At 42.9% G+C, this 14,642-nt stretch overlaps 1 protein-coding gene across 1 annotated transcript in view; it reads left to right on the top strand.

Annotated features, from left to right (window-relative positions):
• The window catches only part of CNTNAP2 (contactin associated protein 2), a 1,579,711-nt gene that overhangs the window by 1,301,272 nt on the left and 263,797 nt on the right, over nt 1–14,642 (top strand). The window contains exon 16 of the mRNA XM_006139900.2: nt 14,124–14,294. Coding sequence (XP_006139962.1) covers nt 14,124–14,294 — 171 coding nt within the window. The remainder of the gene's footprint in view (nt 1–14,123; nt 14,295–14,642) is intronic.

The following is a 14,642-nucleotide window of genomic DNA, read 5'->3' as shown; positions in this document are numbered from 1 at the left end:
TCATTACAACAGGGCAGACAATAAAATGGGAACTTAATGGTGTCCGACCATGACTTATAATGATATAAAGAGAGGAAATGGTAAGAGGCAGTAGGTACCAAGGGGAGACATGGTAAAGACAGAAGTGAGGTCCACAGGGCTGGCAGTCCCCGGAACCACCATCGCCGACTATGGCTGGTACCTACTGAGGGCCACGTGACCGTGAAGATGACCAAGGTGGAAGATCTCTGAGAAAGGAAATGCTGAACATGCCAAAAAAGTCCAAGGCCTAGAAAAGCTTCAGTCTTTATACCCCAAATAACTTTAAATGTGAATTCGTCACAGGTAATCTTTGCAGATAGGCATGACAAGGCATGGTAATACTGCTAGTAGAATTAGCAATGGCTCCGAGTTTTCTAAAAAGGTATTTTTGTTCACTTATTCAAGGGGCACATATTAAATACCTACGTGTTTTAGGCTAGGAAATACTGGTAAAAAGATACAGAAAACCTAGTCTCTCCCTTCCAAGGGTGTAGCTTACAAGAAGCAACTCAGGAAGGTAATAACAATACAATGAGCAGATGCAAGGTGTCCTGAGCCTGCAGCGGAAGTGCACCACCTGCAACCCAGGGAGGGCTCAGAAAGACTCTGGAGGAGGAAGCATCTGAACTGAGTCTCAAAGATTAAGCAGGAATCAGTGTAGGAGCTGAGAGGGCGAAGGGGAGGAAGTTGGAGGAAGGGACCTCCCCACAGGAGGAAACCATGCCAATAACGCCATGCAGTCCATAAACAGTGCTACAGGTGGTGGGAACCATGGTGACTGCGTGTGGCTGGAGCAGATCATCCGAGGCAAGAGGTAGAGAGAAACGAGGCTTGAAGAGTAGGCCTCGGCTTACCAGGCCTTGTCGAGGAGCCTGCAATATATCCTAAAGGCTGTCTGGAGACATGAGGGTTTTATGCATGAGAGTGAAATGGTCAGGTTTGTATTCTAGATAGATTTCCTGTTCGCTTTGTAAGGCTGGCTTTAAGATGGATGCTGGAAGCAGAACCAAGGTAGGAGGCTGTTGCAGTATTCGGGCAAGAGAGGATGGCCTGGGTCAAGGCTATGGAAAGAGGAGCAGGGCGCACACTGCAGCATCTTGAAGGGGTGCAGTTACCAGGCCTTGGGAATTGACCGGACACTGAGGAATGACTCACAGGTTTCTGGCTTCAGTGGTAGCATACGAAAAGTTCTGCCTTCAGAAGTGAAAAACATTTCAGGCAGTTAATTTGGAAGAAAAATCTGTACACTTCCAGATATTTAGAGTTTGAGCTGCCTGCAGGTCATCAAGGTCAAACTGCCTGGCCAGAACTGCATGCATTATTCTTAAACTCACAGTGGAGATCTAACTGTATGCATCCACTTCGGAATCATTCACCTCTGGTTAGTACTAGAAAGCATGAAACCGGTGAAAGTGCTCTGGAAAAGAAAGAAATGCAAAGTATTCATCCCCGGACCTGGTGCATTGAAAGCTAATCAATCCTCAGGGTCGCCCTCTCATGGCCATTTCTATGTACTACACTACCTGTGAAATACTTCAAGTCCACCTGCACAGAGGGGAAGTAAGTTCCTTCGATGACATCCAGAAGCCAGAAATATCACGTCGTTTTATTTTTGCTAAATCAAATAGATCTTCCTCTGATTCCCTATTTGCCGGGATGTGAGAGATTCCGTTTTCTAATCCCTTCTTCCTTGGAATCAATTCCACAGAAATCTTTGGGGCTCATAGAAACCCAAGACAGACATTTTAAGTGTAGAACAGAAAATCCTCAACGTTTCCATTATAATAGTTATTGACTTCTTCTCTTCTGGTTATTAGTGGTTAATGCTGAACCTACGTATGCTGTTTATCTAGGATTGCCCATGCATTTCGAATGGCTCCAATATGGGAAGTTTGAGGAAATTCAGGGACCCTGTCAGATAGCCTGAAGAGCTTTATAAGAAAACATAGCCTTGATCTGTACCCTCCAAACATCCAAGGACACACAACTCTTTGAAGCATTCAAAATAAAGTGACCTCTTCAGTACCATTTCTATCAAGTCGTCAGGAAAGTCATGATGTATTTTTCTATGTTTTTCAATGCAAAAATGCATCATGCTTTCCCAATAACCTGATATTTAAATGCACCATTCTGGGTTCGACACAGGGTAGCATCCGTGACTAATTAGTAACAAGCTAGCTTTATCGCATTGCTCCAGAATCTGGCAGTCAGCAGTGCAGAAAGTGCCCCCAGCCTCATGACCGAAAGGGTTATCTCTGTGGGACCCTATCCCCATTCTAGGCTAAAGAATCCAAATCACATAGCAGTATAAGATGAAATATGTATACGCTTGGCTCCTCACGCAAGCTTAGAATGTTATTCTTTTGGTTTGTAGCAGTGGAAAAGTCTTTCTAGAGAGGATGAAATACTGCAGAAAGGGCAGCTGACTCAAGGTCAAGGGCAGCCTCTTTTCTTAAAGTCCTTCATTTTGAGTTTAGCTTGCCCAGGAACATGAGGCTCAGAGCTGAACAAAGCTACTCATACCTAACCTGAATGTACAAAATCGTTTAATTAAGGAAGTAATTTTTTCCTCCCCATAAGAAAACCTCTACAAATAGGCTCAAATCTGCATGCAAATGAAGCCATCTGGTTTATTGTTGTAAATAGCACCCAGTCTATAGCAAACAATAGAAGTCTCATTGCATAACTGAAAGAATACTCAAATTTCTAACCTTTGGGTCACTAATAATTTTCAGAGTAATTAGACTCTTCAAAGCCGGTATTTACATCGCTAACTGCTTGTCAAAGCAGAAGCTATAGATACGCCTCTCAATGTGGTCCCAGTACTGGGCCATGTGGTGGCCTGAGAAAATTGATGAATCTGAGATAGGGTGGATAAGACCATTGACACCTAGAGCCACCCAGCAGCCATATACCTCACTGAACTGCAGCCCAGGTGCTCCAATGTCATTGTTGCCATATAAGCCAAATGCAAACTCCTGTAACCACTGTCTCTTCTCCCTCTTGATTACTTGTCTCCTCTGGTGGAGGAGGAAAGACAGCAGGATCCAGCCACAGTACATGGGACCTCAACTTTCATCACACGTCTCTGTAATCCATCTACTCAGCACCTATCTCTGGTAACACTTGGTTCAAATGAAGTGAGTTCTATTGTTTGGGTAACTTCTTCCTTCCTGGTTCTCCAGTAGCTCCTCCTTCTTGAGCTTTGTAGTTAATGGCTACTCTACATACCACAAAACACATGGTCAATGCTCCACTCCAGTGCCCACTCATATGTCCTGGCTGAAATTAAGAGAAAAAAAAGTGAGAGGATGAAGACACAGGGAACACACTTTGAAAGGCAGCAGTGAGTGGGGAGGCGAGGAATGTAAAAGAGAGGAACAGGACAAGAGGGTAGACCTGGATGACAGCCCAAGATAGGCTTCTGAAGAAGTTCCCATGGCAAGTCTGGTTCTCAAGTGAGCTGTGAGGGATATGGTGTTCTCCTGAAGGAATTAGCCCCTGCCATGAGGCAGGCTCAGGAGAAACGCCTTGGTTCTGTTGTCTTAACTACTCACATGTTTAAGGAAATGGACCCTTCACTCATTCTCCTCCACTCCTCAACTAAGCCATCTGGTGGGTAGTGATTAATAATATGGATTAAGCCTTGTGTTGTGCTCACCCCATGCCAGTGCCTTTCATGGATTATCTCTTATGGTTCTCATCGTATCCCATAAAAGAGTTTCCATTATTATTTCAATGGATAAATAAGGAAATTAAGACTGTAAATAGAAAGTCTGCCCAAAGTCACCTAGTGAGTAAAGGTGGTAGAATCGGAAAGGAACTAGATCATCTGGTTCGAAAACCTGTTTATGGAACCAAGACACAGCACCTTCATCAAGTGATGCACAGGTCAGGGAAGCACTGAGAACTCACTTCCTGCCAATCCTCAAACCCTGTTTCTTGTAGCATCTTCATCATCAAAGCATTGAGGTTCTTGCTTGGTTCACTGTGGACCATGATCACCCTCTGCTTCTTCTTTCTTGTCCTCTATGATGGAACTTCAGCACATCACAAGTTCAGATGCTTCATTAGTGCCGATAAAGGAAAATTCCAGACTGTGGACAGGCAGATGAGAGGCAAGCTGGGGAACTCCAAGAGTTTCAGGAACTAGGTCAGTAAGGACGAGTGAGGGCAAGGCTCATAACTGGAGGAGTGGTACTAGCTGCCTACTGGGTGTGGGAATCATCTCCAGCTGCCCTCCTCTGACCCTGCCAGTAACTGTCCTCTTACACCCAAGCAGATTGGGGGTTCATGCTTCAGAGACCAGTTACCAAATAAAAGGGGTGGAAACTCCCTCACAGAAACAGCAGAAAGATATGGAAATCCACTTAATGAAATTGAACTTCCCTTAACTTCCAGCTTCCAGAACACTGACCAACAGACATCCATTAAAAAGGAAATGGAAAGATTCTTCTCTCAAGAAGCTGCATGATCTGTGATTCAGGGAAAAAAATAAAAGCCAAAGATAATGAAATTTCAAGGCTTTTCAATGAACCTGGGAGCTCTCGAGCTTGTAGTGAACTCCAATAAAAAACAAATACAGTGGACCAGACAGTAGTGCAGTGGTAAAGTTCAATACGCTGTGAGACTGACCCACATGGGAGCGTCTGGATTCACATCTGCTGACTTCTCTAAGTATGCCAAACATACAGGTGCCCACGATCCAAGACTAGCTGGGCTAGAGATGGATCACAGCGTCAGGACTCAGGGGGGGTTGAGTCTCTGTCTTTCTGCCTTTCTCACACATGGAAGAGATTAAATAAATAAACTTGAAAAGCAAAACAAACCCACCACCATGGCAGACACAGCACAGAGTCCAGTCAGCTTCTACTTCACGCTCTATATGAACAGTGGATTGGAAAGACTCACTAGCCATTTCAGGTAACATCAGAAACCTCATGAAAGAAACAGACAATGCAGAAAGCTGAAGAAAATTTTGAAAAACTAAATGAATGTTCTCTGGGACTAGCAGTTGGCATACTGGCTATGTCACTAGACTCTGATGTGGTCAACTGTAGTTCGAATTCCAGACCCGGTGACTTAAATTCACGCCGAGCACGTGTGCATGTACATGTGCCCAAGATCCCAAGAGGAGAATGGAGGAGAAGGGATTGCAGCGTGGCCATCTCCCCTGGGGGGTGATTTCTCGCTTTCTGTCTCTCTGTCTTTCTCTGTCTTTCTGGCAAGTACACACGCCCTATAGCAAAAACCTCTCCAATAAATAAGTTAATAAATATCAATCTCAGCAAAAAACAAGATAGGAGAAGATACTGAGATACTGCTTCAAAAATTAAAAAAAAAAAATAGAACAGGATACTATGAAAAAGGAACAGGAAACAAAAACTAACACTCAGAAATTTAAAATGTAATAGCTGAAATTAAAACACAATAGCTGAGCTGAAAATAAAATGGAGGAAAAGCCCAAGAAATAAGAACACACATACACACACACACACACACAATAGAAATTAGGTACCAAAATGAACAACAGAAATAGAGACAAATCTAAAACTAGCAGGTGTTTGAGATAGAGGGATCAGAGAAAGGATTAACGTGCCAGACCTGAAGGAAAAAGATCCACACCAAGACAATTATAGGAAGTTTCAGTCAAGAGAGTTCAGGAAAGATCCTGAATGTTTTCAGACAGAAAGAAGGATCAGTTTAGTACAAGGCATAGTAGTCAGAAAGCATTAGCTTTCTCGGTGGCACAAGACAGCTTGACCATTTTCCTTCTGGATTTCCTCATTAAGTGTGAAAGGAGAAGAATGAGTCATCGAAACAACAAGGGTTTGGAAAGTTAACCTCAAATATCCTTTTCTCAAGAAACTGAGAATGTGTTCCAGGAAAATGAAGGTGTAAGGATGTCATGGATTCTAAATTTGGCATGTCACAATGAAAAGCGACTGAAGGAAGTCCCTGTGATAATGGGAGGTGTGTCTCCAGGACAGGAGCTACGCAGCAGAACTGGGAAGACCAGTCCAGCTGGGCACGGAAGATGGAGGGCTGTGGACATCGCCTCCAGAGGGCAAAGGGCAGCTGTGAGAGCCCCTGCGTGCTTAATGTTGGGAAGATTATTGACAAGAGTTTTGCAGTTGTGTTAGAGAATTTGGTTACAACTCATGACGGATCCTTAGAAAACGAAGCACATGAAAAAAATATATATTGATTCTAGAGAAACAAAAATTATACAAAGAAGAAAATATAATTTGATTTTACTGTGTGGCATATTACTGAATAATGCTTACACAGCCCAAAAACTATAAATACTGGATTTCAATATAACCAAAACTCTGTAACTTGGCTATTTAGGGAGAATATTGAGAAAGGGACTAAGGATGCAGGTTTTTGAAGGTGTTTAATCTTCATCTTGCATTCAGGAATATCAATAGAGCATATCTAAAAGGTATAAATTAATAAGTGCCTGCACAAGTACTTTTTTAAAAATACAAGGATATGACAAAGGAGATAGAAGTGTTAGAAGGAGTTGTCTCTAAGGAATTGTAATTGGGAGAAGAGGGACAGGGAATTGCTTTTTGCTACTGCCCTGTTAGTATCACTGGACTTTTATAATCATATACATACAATACTTTGTTAGAGATGAAAATTAGGTTTAAAATTGCATGTTGTTTATTATAAAACACTCTTAGAAATTTTTAAGCTAGAATCTCATATCAAATTATCATTGGCCTGGGGCCAGCAGGTGGCCTGGTGGTTAAAGGCACTGGATTCCCACTTCACTGACAACGGTTTGGGTCCCGAACCTGGCAGTTTGCTTTTGCTCTGCTCTCCTCTCCTCTCCTCTCCTCTCCTCTCCTCTCCTCTCCTCTCCTCTCCCTCCTTCCCTCTTCCTCTCTGGTCAAATTGAAATAAACAAATGCATAAATAAATAAATAAAGTTAAATAAAATAATTATTTTTAAAAGTATCATTGGCCGGATTAAAAATGAATCACTGTTAAAGAATTTAGAAGAGAGACCAATCTCACATCCAGAGACTTCCTTAAGGACTCCAGGCACACGTGTGTCCGTGATCTGGGCTGGCTGAAGCTGGGGATGGATTGCAGCAATGAGATCCTTTCAAGGTGTCTGAACTCTGTGTGTGTGTGTGTGTGTGTGTGAGAGAGAGAGAGAGAGAGAGAGAGACTTACAGAAGAAATGAATTATTTTAAAAAATAATTTTGATGAATATGAAGAATCCTTTAGTAGTTTATGGAAATAACATTGACTGGACCAACATACAATGCATTTATGCTATGCGAAATAAACAATTTTTAAAAATAAAATTTAAAACACAGAAAAGAGTACATTTGCACATCTTTTAACAATGAAAAAAATTTAGGAAAACGTGCATTATGAAAAAACTATGCATGGATTTCAAGGGATTTTTTTGCACAAGAACAAACTTGTACTTTAGTTCTATTTCTCACAGTTTTGAAATCCCTTCATAGGACACCGCATTTTTGCTAATGATTGAAGTCTGACATGTGCCTGTTTGCTGTGCCAGGCCACTCTCTGATACCACCTCCCCAGTTCTGCTTGTCCAACACATCCTTAAAAAGCTTCTCACATGACAGACTCATTTTCAAGCTTGTAGAAACTTCAACATTTCCCCAACTGTTTTGCCCAGCTTTTGAATTACTGCTGCTCCAGTGGTCAGCTGGGTCTGACTCCTTTCTCCTGCCTCATTATTCTCTTCCTGTGGACTGACCCTTGCTCTCTCAGATACTTACTCCTATTCTGCTTCTCACCTTCCTTCTACATTTCCAGCCGTGATCTCTTCTGCCTGTCCACACTGGCCCAGTCCCCAGCCACCTGCCCAGGCTCCTTGCAATAAAAGGAATCCCCAGTGTCACTTTAGCCTCCACAGCGCTGACCTGGGTTGGCAACTGTCTCAATAACCTTAGGGTTGTGACGCTATCAGTCTTGTGAGTGCACGGCACGGTTCAAAAAGACTATGGGGAATTAAAGTCGACAGAATTAAAGTCATGTGTAAGGAAAATTACACTCTGCTAGTAGGCATGGTGTCCATTATCAGTAGGAGCTAAAGCAGCATTAACGTCTACTTATGTATAGTTATTGAAAATCCTTGGGGCTGGCAGGTGGCATGGTGGTTAAGGTGGCTGGACTCCCATGTGGCTGAGTATGGTTCGAGTCTCGGACCTGGCAGCTTGCTTTCTCACTTTCCTTCTCTCTCTGTCTCTCTCTGGTCAACTTCAAAAAAAATAAAATGAAACAATGACAATTAATAAAATTGAATAAAATACTTCTTTAAAAAAATCCTCAAAAGTCAAATTACCCTAAAGCCTATTTTGTCCCATGAGGACTTTGCACGTGGAGTTGAACTGGGTATAAATGAGGGGGCAGCTAATCACTTCTCCATTGGCTTAATAATTATTTATTAAGTACTTACTATGTACTGAGGCCAAAAGTTACAGGGATGATATGCTTTTATGTCAGCTTTCATGGCTTATGATCAGCTGGAAGAAACAAAAACAAATAATAATGTATTAGGTTCTTTGGATTATGAAGTGGGATAAACACTGGAAAAAGCATTTATTTATAACCAAGAAAAAGCACAGAAATTGGATAACAGACTCCTCAGAACAGGATTCAGAGAGGGTTGCCAGGCTCTGGAGCAGCAGCATCCAAACATTTTTTATTTACAGCCAACTCATTGAAGGCCTTTAACACATCCTATCAAGTGTGTTTTCTCACAAATTCTACCCGCATGCCACTCTGCTGGTAGATTGTGTGCACCATAAAGTAAGTAGAAGTAGTAAGTGACCCTAGAGGGTCATCTACTTGGAAGGAGTCAGGCTGATAGACCTCACCAAGTCAATGGGCACAAAGAACATTTGTTTTTATGGCAAGTCAACAAGAAGGAAAACTCTAGTCTTGCTCCCAAAGCAGTGTCTCCCAGAAGCATGGGGCATTAAGGCTGTTATTTAGGAAAAGTGGACAGGGCTGGAGAGTCAAGCGTGTAAAGAAAGGCTTTCAGAGGGGCAAGCGCAGGGACTGGTCCTGTCTCTCCATACATGGCATGTTATGTGAACCAGTCTGGAGCTCCTCCTGGGGCAGAGATGAGCAGAAGTTTGCCAAAGTGAGTTGAGAGTCTACTCCCCCAAGGACTCTCCCAGTTTTGATTAGTTTAGGCCACTTGGGACTCATGGCTCTTCTCAATGAGGATGGGGCTTCCTCCCCCATAACCACTTCTGACAGCTCGTGCTAGCACCCACTCTGCTTACATAAGTACACAGATAGTTAAAAGAATGAGCTTGTTCTAGTGTGTTCTGTTGCTAGTCACAGAAAAGACCTAAGTCTGGGTAATTTAAGAAAATAAAAGGTTAATTCAGCTCAGGCTTTGGGAGTTTCAAAGTCAAGGGGCTACATCTGGTGAGGGTCGTCTTGCTGATGGATGACCTCCTCCCAAAGCCAGGAGGGCATCATCTCATGAGAGAACAGGAGTACAAGTGTCTGTACTCTGCTAGTATTCCCTCTCCTTGTAAGCCCACCAGAACAGAACCATGAAGCCCCCACTCCAATGCTACCTAATCACTTCCCAAAGGCCCCACCTTTCAACACCATCCTTGCATTAAGTTTTCACCATCTTAACATCACAACCAAGTCTGAACACGTGAATTTGGGGTAAAGGGGATACTGAAGCCTTAGCCGAGCCTTATAGTCTAAACAGAAACTCTGCTGCCACCTGCCCGTGTAGTCTAAACAGAAACTCTGCTGCCACCTGCCCGTGCCCCAGGGGTCATCTGCAGTCCTCCTGAGCAGACACCTCTGCTTTGATACTCCCAGGCTAGTCCAGCATAAAGACTTCAATGTCACTACTAAAGAATCTGGATTTAATAAACTCATTCAGAAATTTGGGACAGCTCACTAGTGACAGCTCCGAAGGTATCATGTGATAATCCAGACACGTCCAGAAGGATCCTGGTAAACGCCCTTTGCACAGGCATGAATTCCCTTTGAATAGTACATTCAGGAGATCGAATTAGACTGAAGTTGCTTAGTGAGCACAGAATTAGAACAAATGGAATTGTGGTCTGTAGAGATATTTCATCAAACTAGAATAACTGATTGAGCTGCTCTTCTCCTCTCCGGGGATGTTTCTGTCTGAATAACCAGTGCTGGACCTCAAATAAATACTGACATGTTTTACTTTTAGCTTTCCTTTTTCTAGAATCATTTTAGACAACTGCCCTTCTGTTAATGCATCACCATCTCAGAAAATAAGAATGTACTTGATTGGATTGAAACTTTAAAATGTTAATTACATTCATATCCTGGGGATACAGCCTAAAGAGACAGAATTGCTTTGCTTAAGGCTGAAGGATGGCTAGGGACTTTGATTTTTGCAGGCTCTTTAGGTTGTTAATATGATCTCACCCAATTAGGGTGAGCTGAATCCTTCTGGCCTCAGGGAATTATCTTCATTCCTTCCAGCTTTGGGACTCTCTGATGGGAGTAATGGTTTAATTTAGGTTTGCTCACAAGAGTCCTTCATTTGAGGGTAGCTGGCAAAGGTGACTGAACTCCTAACACTGTAGAATAAGCCAGATCTTGATCCAGGAGGAGGGCTCAGTCCTCAGGTAATGGCGCCTTCAACAGTAGTAGAATCCTTTCTTTTCTGATATCATCCTATCCTATATCATACAGTGTTCTTTCCAAGAAGAAATTAGCCTATTTTTCTCCTACTAAAAGATATGATTTTGCAATTTTTTTTTTTACAAAAATAGCTTAAAACTACACTAAGACTTTTGGAATACCTTAGGAACAGTAGGTTCGTCTACATCTCCAGCCTCTGTTTCCACCTTGATTAAGACATTTACAAACAGTTCGTGCTGACTTACTGGTTAAAATCGTTGCCAGGAAGGCTGTGAGCCTGAGACAACTCCAGAGCCGTGGGTTGCTACATAAGCAAATCAAAACTCATTTCAGTGCAAATAATAAAACAAAACTTAAGTTTAACTGATCAGAGACTTCCAGCCAACCTCTAATTATGGACCTTCCACACCACCCGATCGAATGTTGTTTCTCTGTCTTGGTTCCACGAACACCTTATGAAAGTTTCTCTGGTAGCAACCCCACCCCCTCACCAAGCGGAGCACTGAGCCACTTGCTTTCTGGAGCTGTCTGATCCGTGAATCTCTGAATGCACTAATAATTGTGTTAAAAATGGCAGATTCTGTGGTGGTTAACGGTGCTGGACTTCTACATGGGCAATCGCGATTCGAGTCCCGGACCTGACAGCTTGCTTTCTCACTTTCCTTCTCTCTCTTTCTCACTCTGTCTCTCTCTGGTCAAATCAAAACAAATAAAGTTAAACAAAATAATTCTTTAAAAAAAATTTTAATGTGTCAGGAACAGCAGATGACATAATGATTACGTAACTGGACTCCCATATAGTCGACAGTGGTTCGAGTTCCAGACCTGGCAACTTAAAACTCACACCTGGTGCATGTATGTGCATGCCTGAAATCCCAAGAGGAGAATGGAGGAGAAGAGATTGCAGCATGCCATTCCCCTGGGGGGGTGATTTCTCACTGTCTCTCTCTCTCTGTCTCTTTCTGTCTTTCTGGCAAACACATGTGCCCTATAGTAAAAACCTCTCTTAAAAAAAAAAAATACAAGTGAAAGAAAAAAATGTAAAAGCATTTAATGTGCCTGAGTTTATCTTTTAATCTGCCACATGCTTGTTTAGATATCACTGTATCTTAGATGTCTCTAAGAACAAAAACAAATAGCATTAATTAAATAAGGGAATGTTTAAGATCTCATAATACAGCAATATTATGTGTTTAGTTTAAAATTATGGCTTAAGCATAGCAGTACCCACACAAAGTTACTTTTATTTAAGAACCATGGATCCAGAGAGTGCACAGCAGTAAAACATGACACTGTTAGCGCTCCCACCTGGGATGGTTCTCGGTTCTAGTCTGAAGACCGCAGAACAGTTGGCACACGTGCGCCCGTGGCCTGGGGCTGACTGAGGCTGGGCTGCACACAGATCACAGCAGCATGCTCTTGGAGGTGCTGTTTCTCCTGTCTCTCTCACTCATGGAAGAAATAAAGTAACTTTCAAAAAAGAAGGAAACCAGCAGTTAGCGTAATGGCTATGTCGCTGGACTCCCACGTAGTCCACCGCCGTTCACCTTACGGACCCGGTGGCTTAAAACTCACGCTGGGTGCGTGTGCGTGCGTGCCCAAGATCCCGAGAGGAGAAATGGAGGAGAAGGGATTGCGGCGTGACCATCCCCCCAGGGGAGTGATTTCTCGCTTTCTGTCTCTATGTCTCTCTCTGTCTGTCTGGCGAGCGCACGCGCCCTATAGCAAAAAACCTCTCCAAAAAAAAAAGAATATAATAGAATTTAGTATTGTGTATATGCATAATTTGTATCAAATAAATGAAAAATATAGTTTGTATAATATTAATGTAAACTAATGGAGTGGGCTTAATTGATTTATTGTGCTCTTTGGAAGAAAGATATCAAATATTGTATTAAAAATATAGAGATATTGGGTTTAGTAATAAATCTGGCGGGTCGAGTAACGGCTTTAAATGCATCCTTGCATTTCTGTCCTTAGCTATGATAGTAAATGTACTCAGAAGTGTGCACATTAAAAAGGAATTTCTCCCCTGGAGACGAAGGTGACAGTCTGTCGGGTCTCATGTTAAAGTCAGTCCAGCTGTCCTAATGGAATCTGAGTATTCCAGCCTAGTGTTTTCATTTTGTCCTGTGAACTGCTTTTCTCCAGGGGACACTGGCTCCTCTCTCAGGCAACGAGGGGAGTTCAATCAGTTCTTCCCAGGAGCTCAAGGGCAGGGGCTGGTGGAGAGGCTTTATTGTCTCATCACTCCCCGTCCCACAAAAATCCCTCAGGTGCTTTCCCTGATGTCACCAGAGAGGACCTGGCTGGGGAGGACACTCCCTTTGTGGTAGTCTCAGGTTTGCAGGAGGACGGGTGAGCACACTGCCCTACCCTCGCCTGGCTAGTTCTGGCTTCTCTTCTCTTTCCATCAGGAAGGCCTCTGTTGCATCCCAGAAGCTCCTGCACCAGGTGTCTGGGCAGCCGCTGGACCGGGAGCCAGCACTGGTTATCCCAAGGCAAACGTGAAGCAAGGGCAGAAAGGCAGAACTCCATCCCATGGGCCATTTGTAGGTCTGGCCCAGACACTTCTCTCATAAGACCTGAGTCCCACTGAGACACACAGCTCAACTCAGGCCCCACCACCTGCAGCCGGCAACACCAGGGGCTTCTCATGCTCTGTACCTCTCTTGGCCATCACTCCCTGGACTCACTCCAGGGCAGCTTTGGTTGGAACCCCAGCTGTCACTCCATACTAAACTATTTATTTTATAAAATAAATAGTTTTGTTTTTACATATTTCCTTTTTCTTTTTGTAGATTGCCAAGAAGGCACACACACTCACTAGAGAGAGACAGAGAGGGGGAGGAAAAGGGGCACAGTCATTACTCAATTCTTTCCCCTCCATTTCTCCAACCTGTCAGAGTTCTAAGCGTCCATATACACATACCCAGCATGTTTTTCAAGCTACCATGGCTGAGATTTGAACTTAGGTCAGCCATGGGGATCTCACTCCCTCAGGTACTAGGTTATCAGGCCAGCCCTCATGTATTTTATATCATTTATAAATTAATACTTAATTTGATATAAATGTTGTGCATTACTATTCCAAATATTTTACATGCATAAATTAAAAATATATAAATAAAGTGTTTCATATACAAATATACGCAGGTTCTTCAAAATGTCCGTGGAAATGCACATTATGAAAAAAACATGCATGGTTTCAAAAATTATCTGCAGATAACTCGTACTTTAATTCCATTTCCTCATGGACTTTTTGAAATCCCATCATATAACTTTCAGAAAGTCGGAAATGTGCTTATGGGGGATTAGTACCAGTTGTTCAACAGGAGCTGTTACCAAAGGGGATTTATCAAACTCCCAAACTAGATACCTTTCCCTAGCTGCTGTGATCACACTGTGAACTCACCTAGTGTTTTTGATGTTTTTTCTTCCACAGGAAATTACTGGAACGCAGCGTCTTTCCCCAACCCCTCGTCCTACCTGCACTTCTCGACTTTCCAAGGGGAAACCAGTGCTGACATTTCTTTCTACTTCAAAACATTGATCCCCCGGGGAGTGTTTCTTGAGAATCTGGGGAACACAGATTTCATCAAGCTCGAGCTCAAATGTGAGTACAAGAAGGGCTTTGTGGGAACCAGCAGTTAGCGTAATGGCTATGTCGCTGGACTCCCACATAGTCGACCGCAGTTTGCATCCCGGACCAGATGGCTTAAAACTCACGCCAGGCGCGTGTGCGTGCGTGCCCAAGATCCTGAGAGGAGAATGGAGAAGGGATTGCGGCGTGGCCATCCCCCCTGGGGGGTGATTTCTCGCTTTCTGTCTCTCTGTCTGTCTCTGTCTGTCTGGCGAGCGCATGCGCCCTATAGCAAAAACCTCTCAAAAAAAAAAAAAAAAAAAAAAAAGGGCTTTTTCACCCTTTTTTTTTTTTAAAAAAATTTAAATAAAATAAGACCAA

Source organism: Tupaia chinensis, unplaced genomic scaffold (genome assembly GCF_000334495.1).
Source record: "Tupaia chinensis unplaced genomic scaffold, TupChi_1.0 Scaffold000010_1, whole genome shotgun sequence".
Classification (NCBI taxonomy): Eukaryota; Metazoa; Chordata; class Mammalia; order Scandentia; family Tupaiidae; genus Tupaia; species Tupaia belangeri.
Note: the sequence above shows the minus strand (reverse complement) of the source record. Positions and strands in the feature narration are given on the sequence as shown.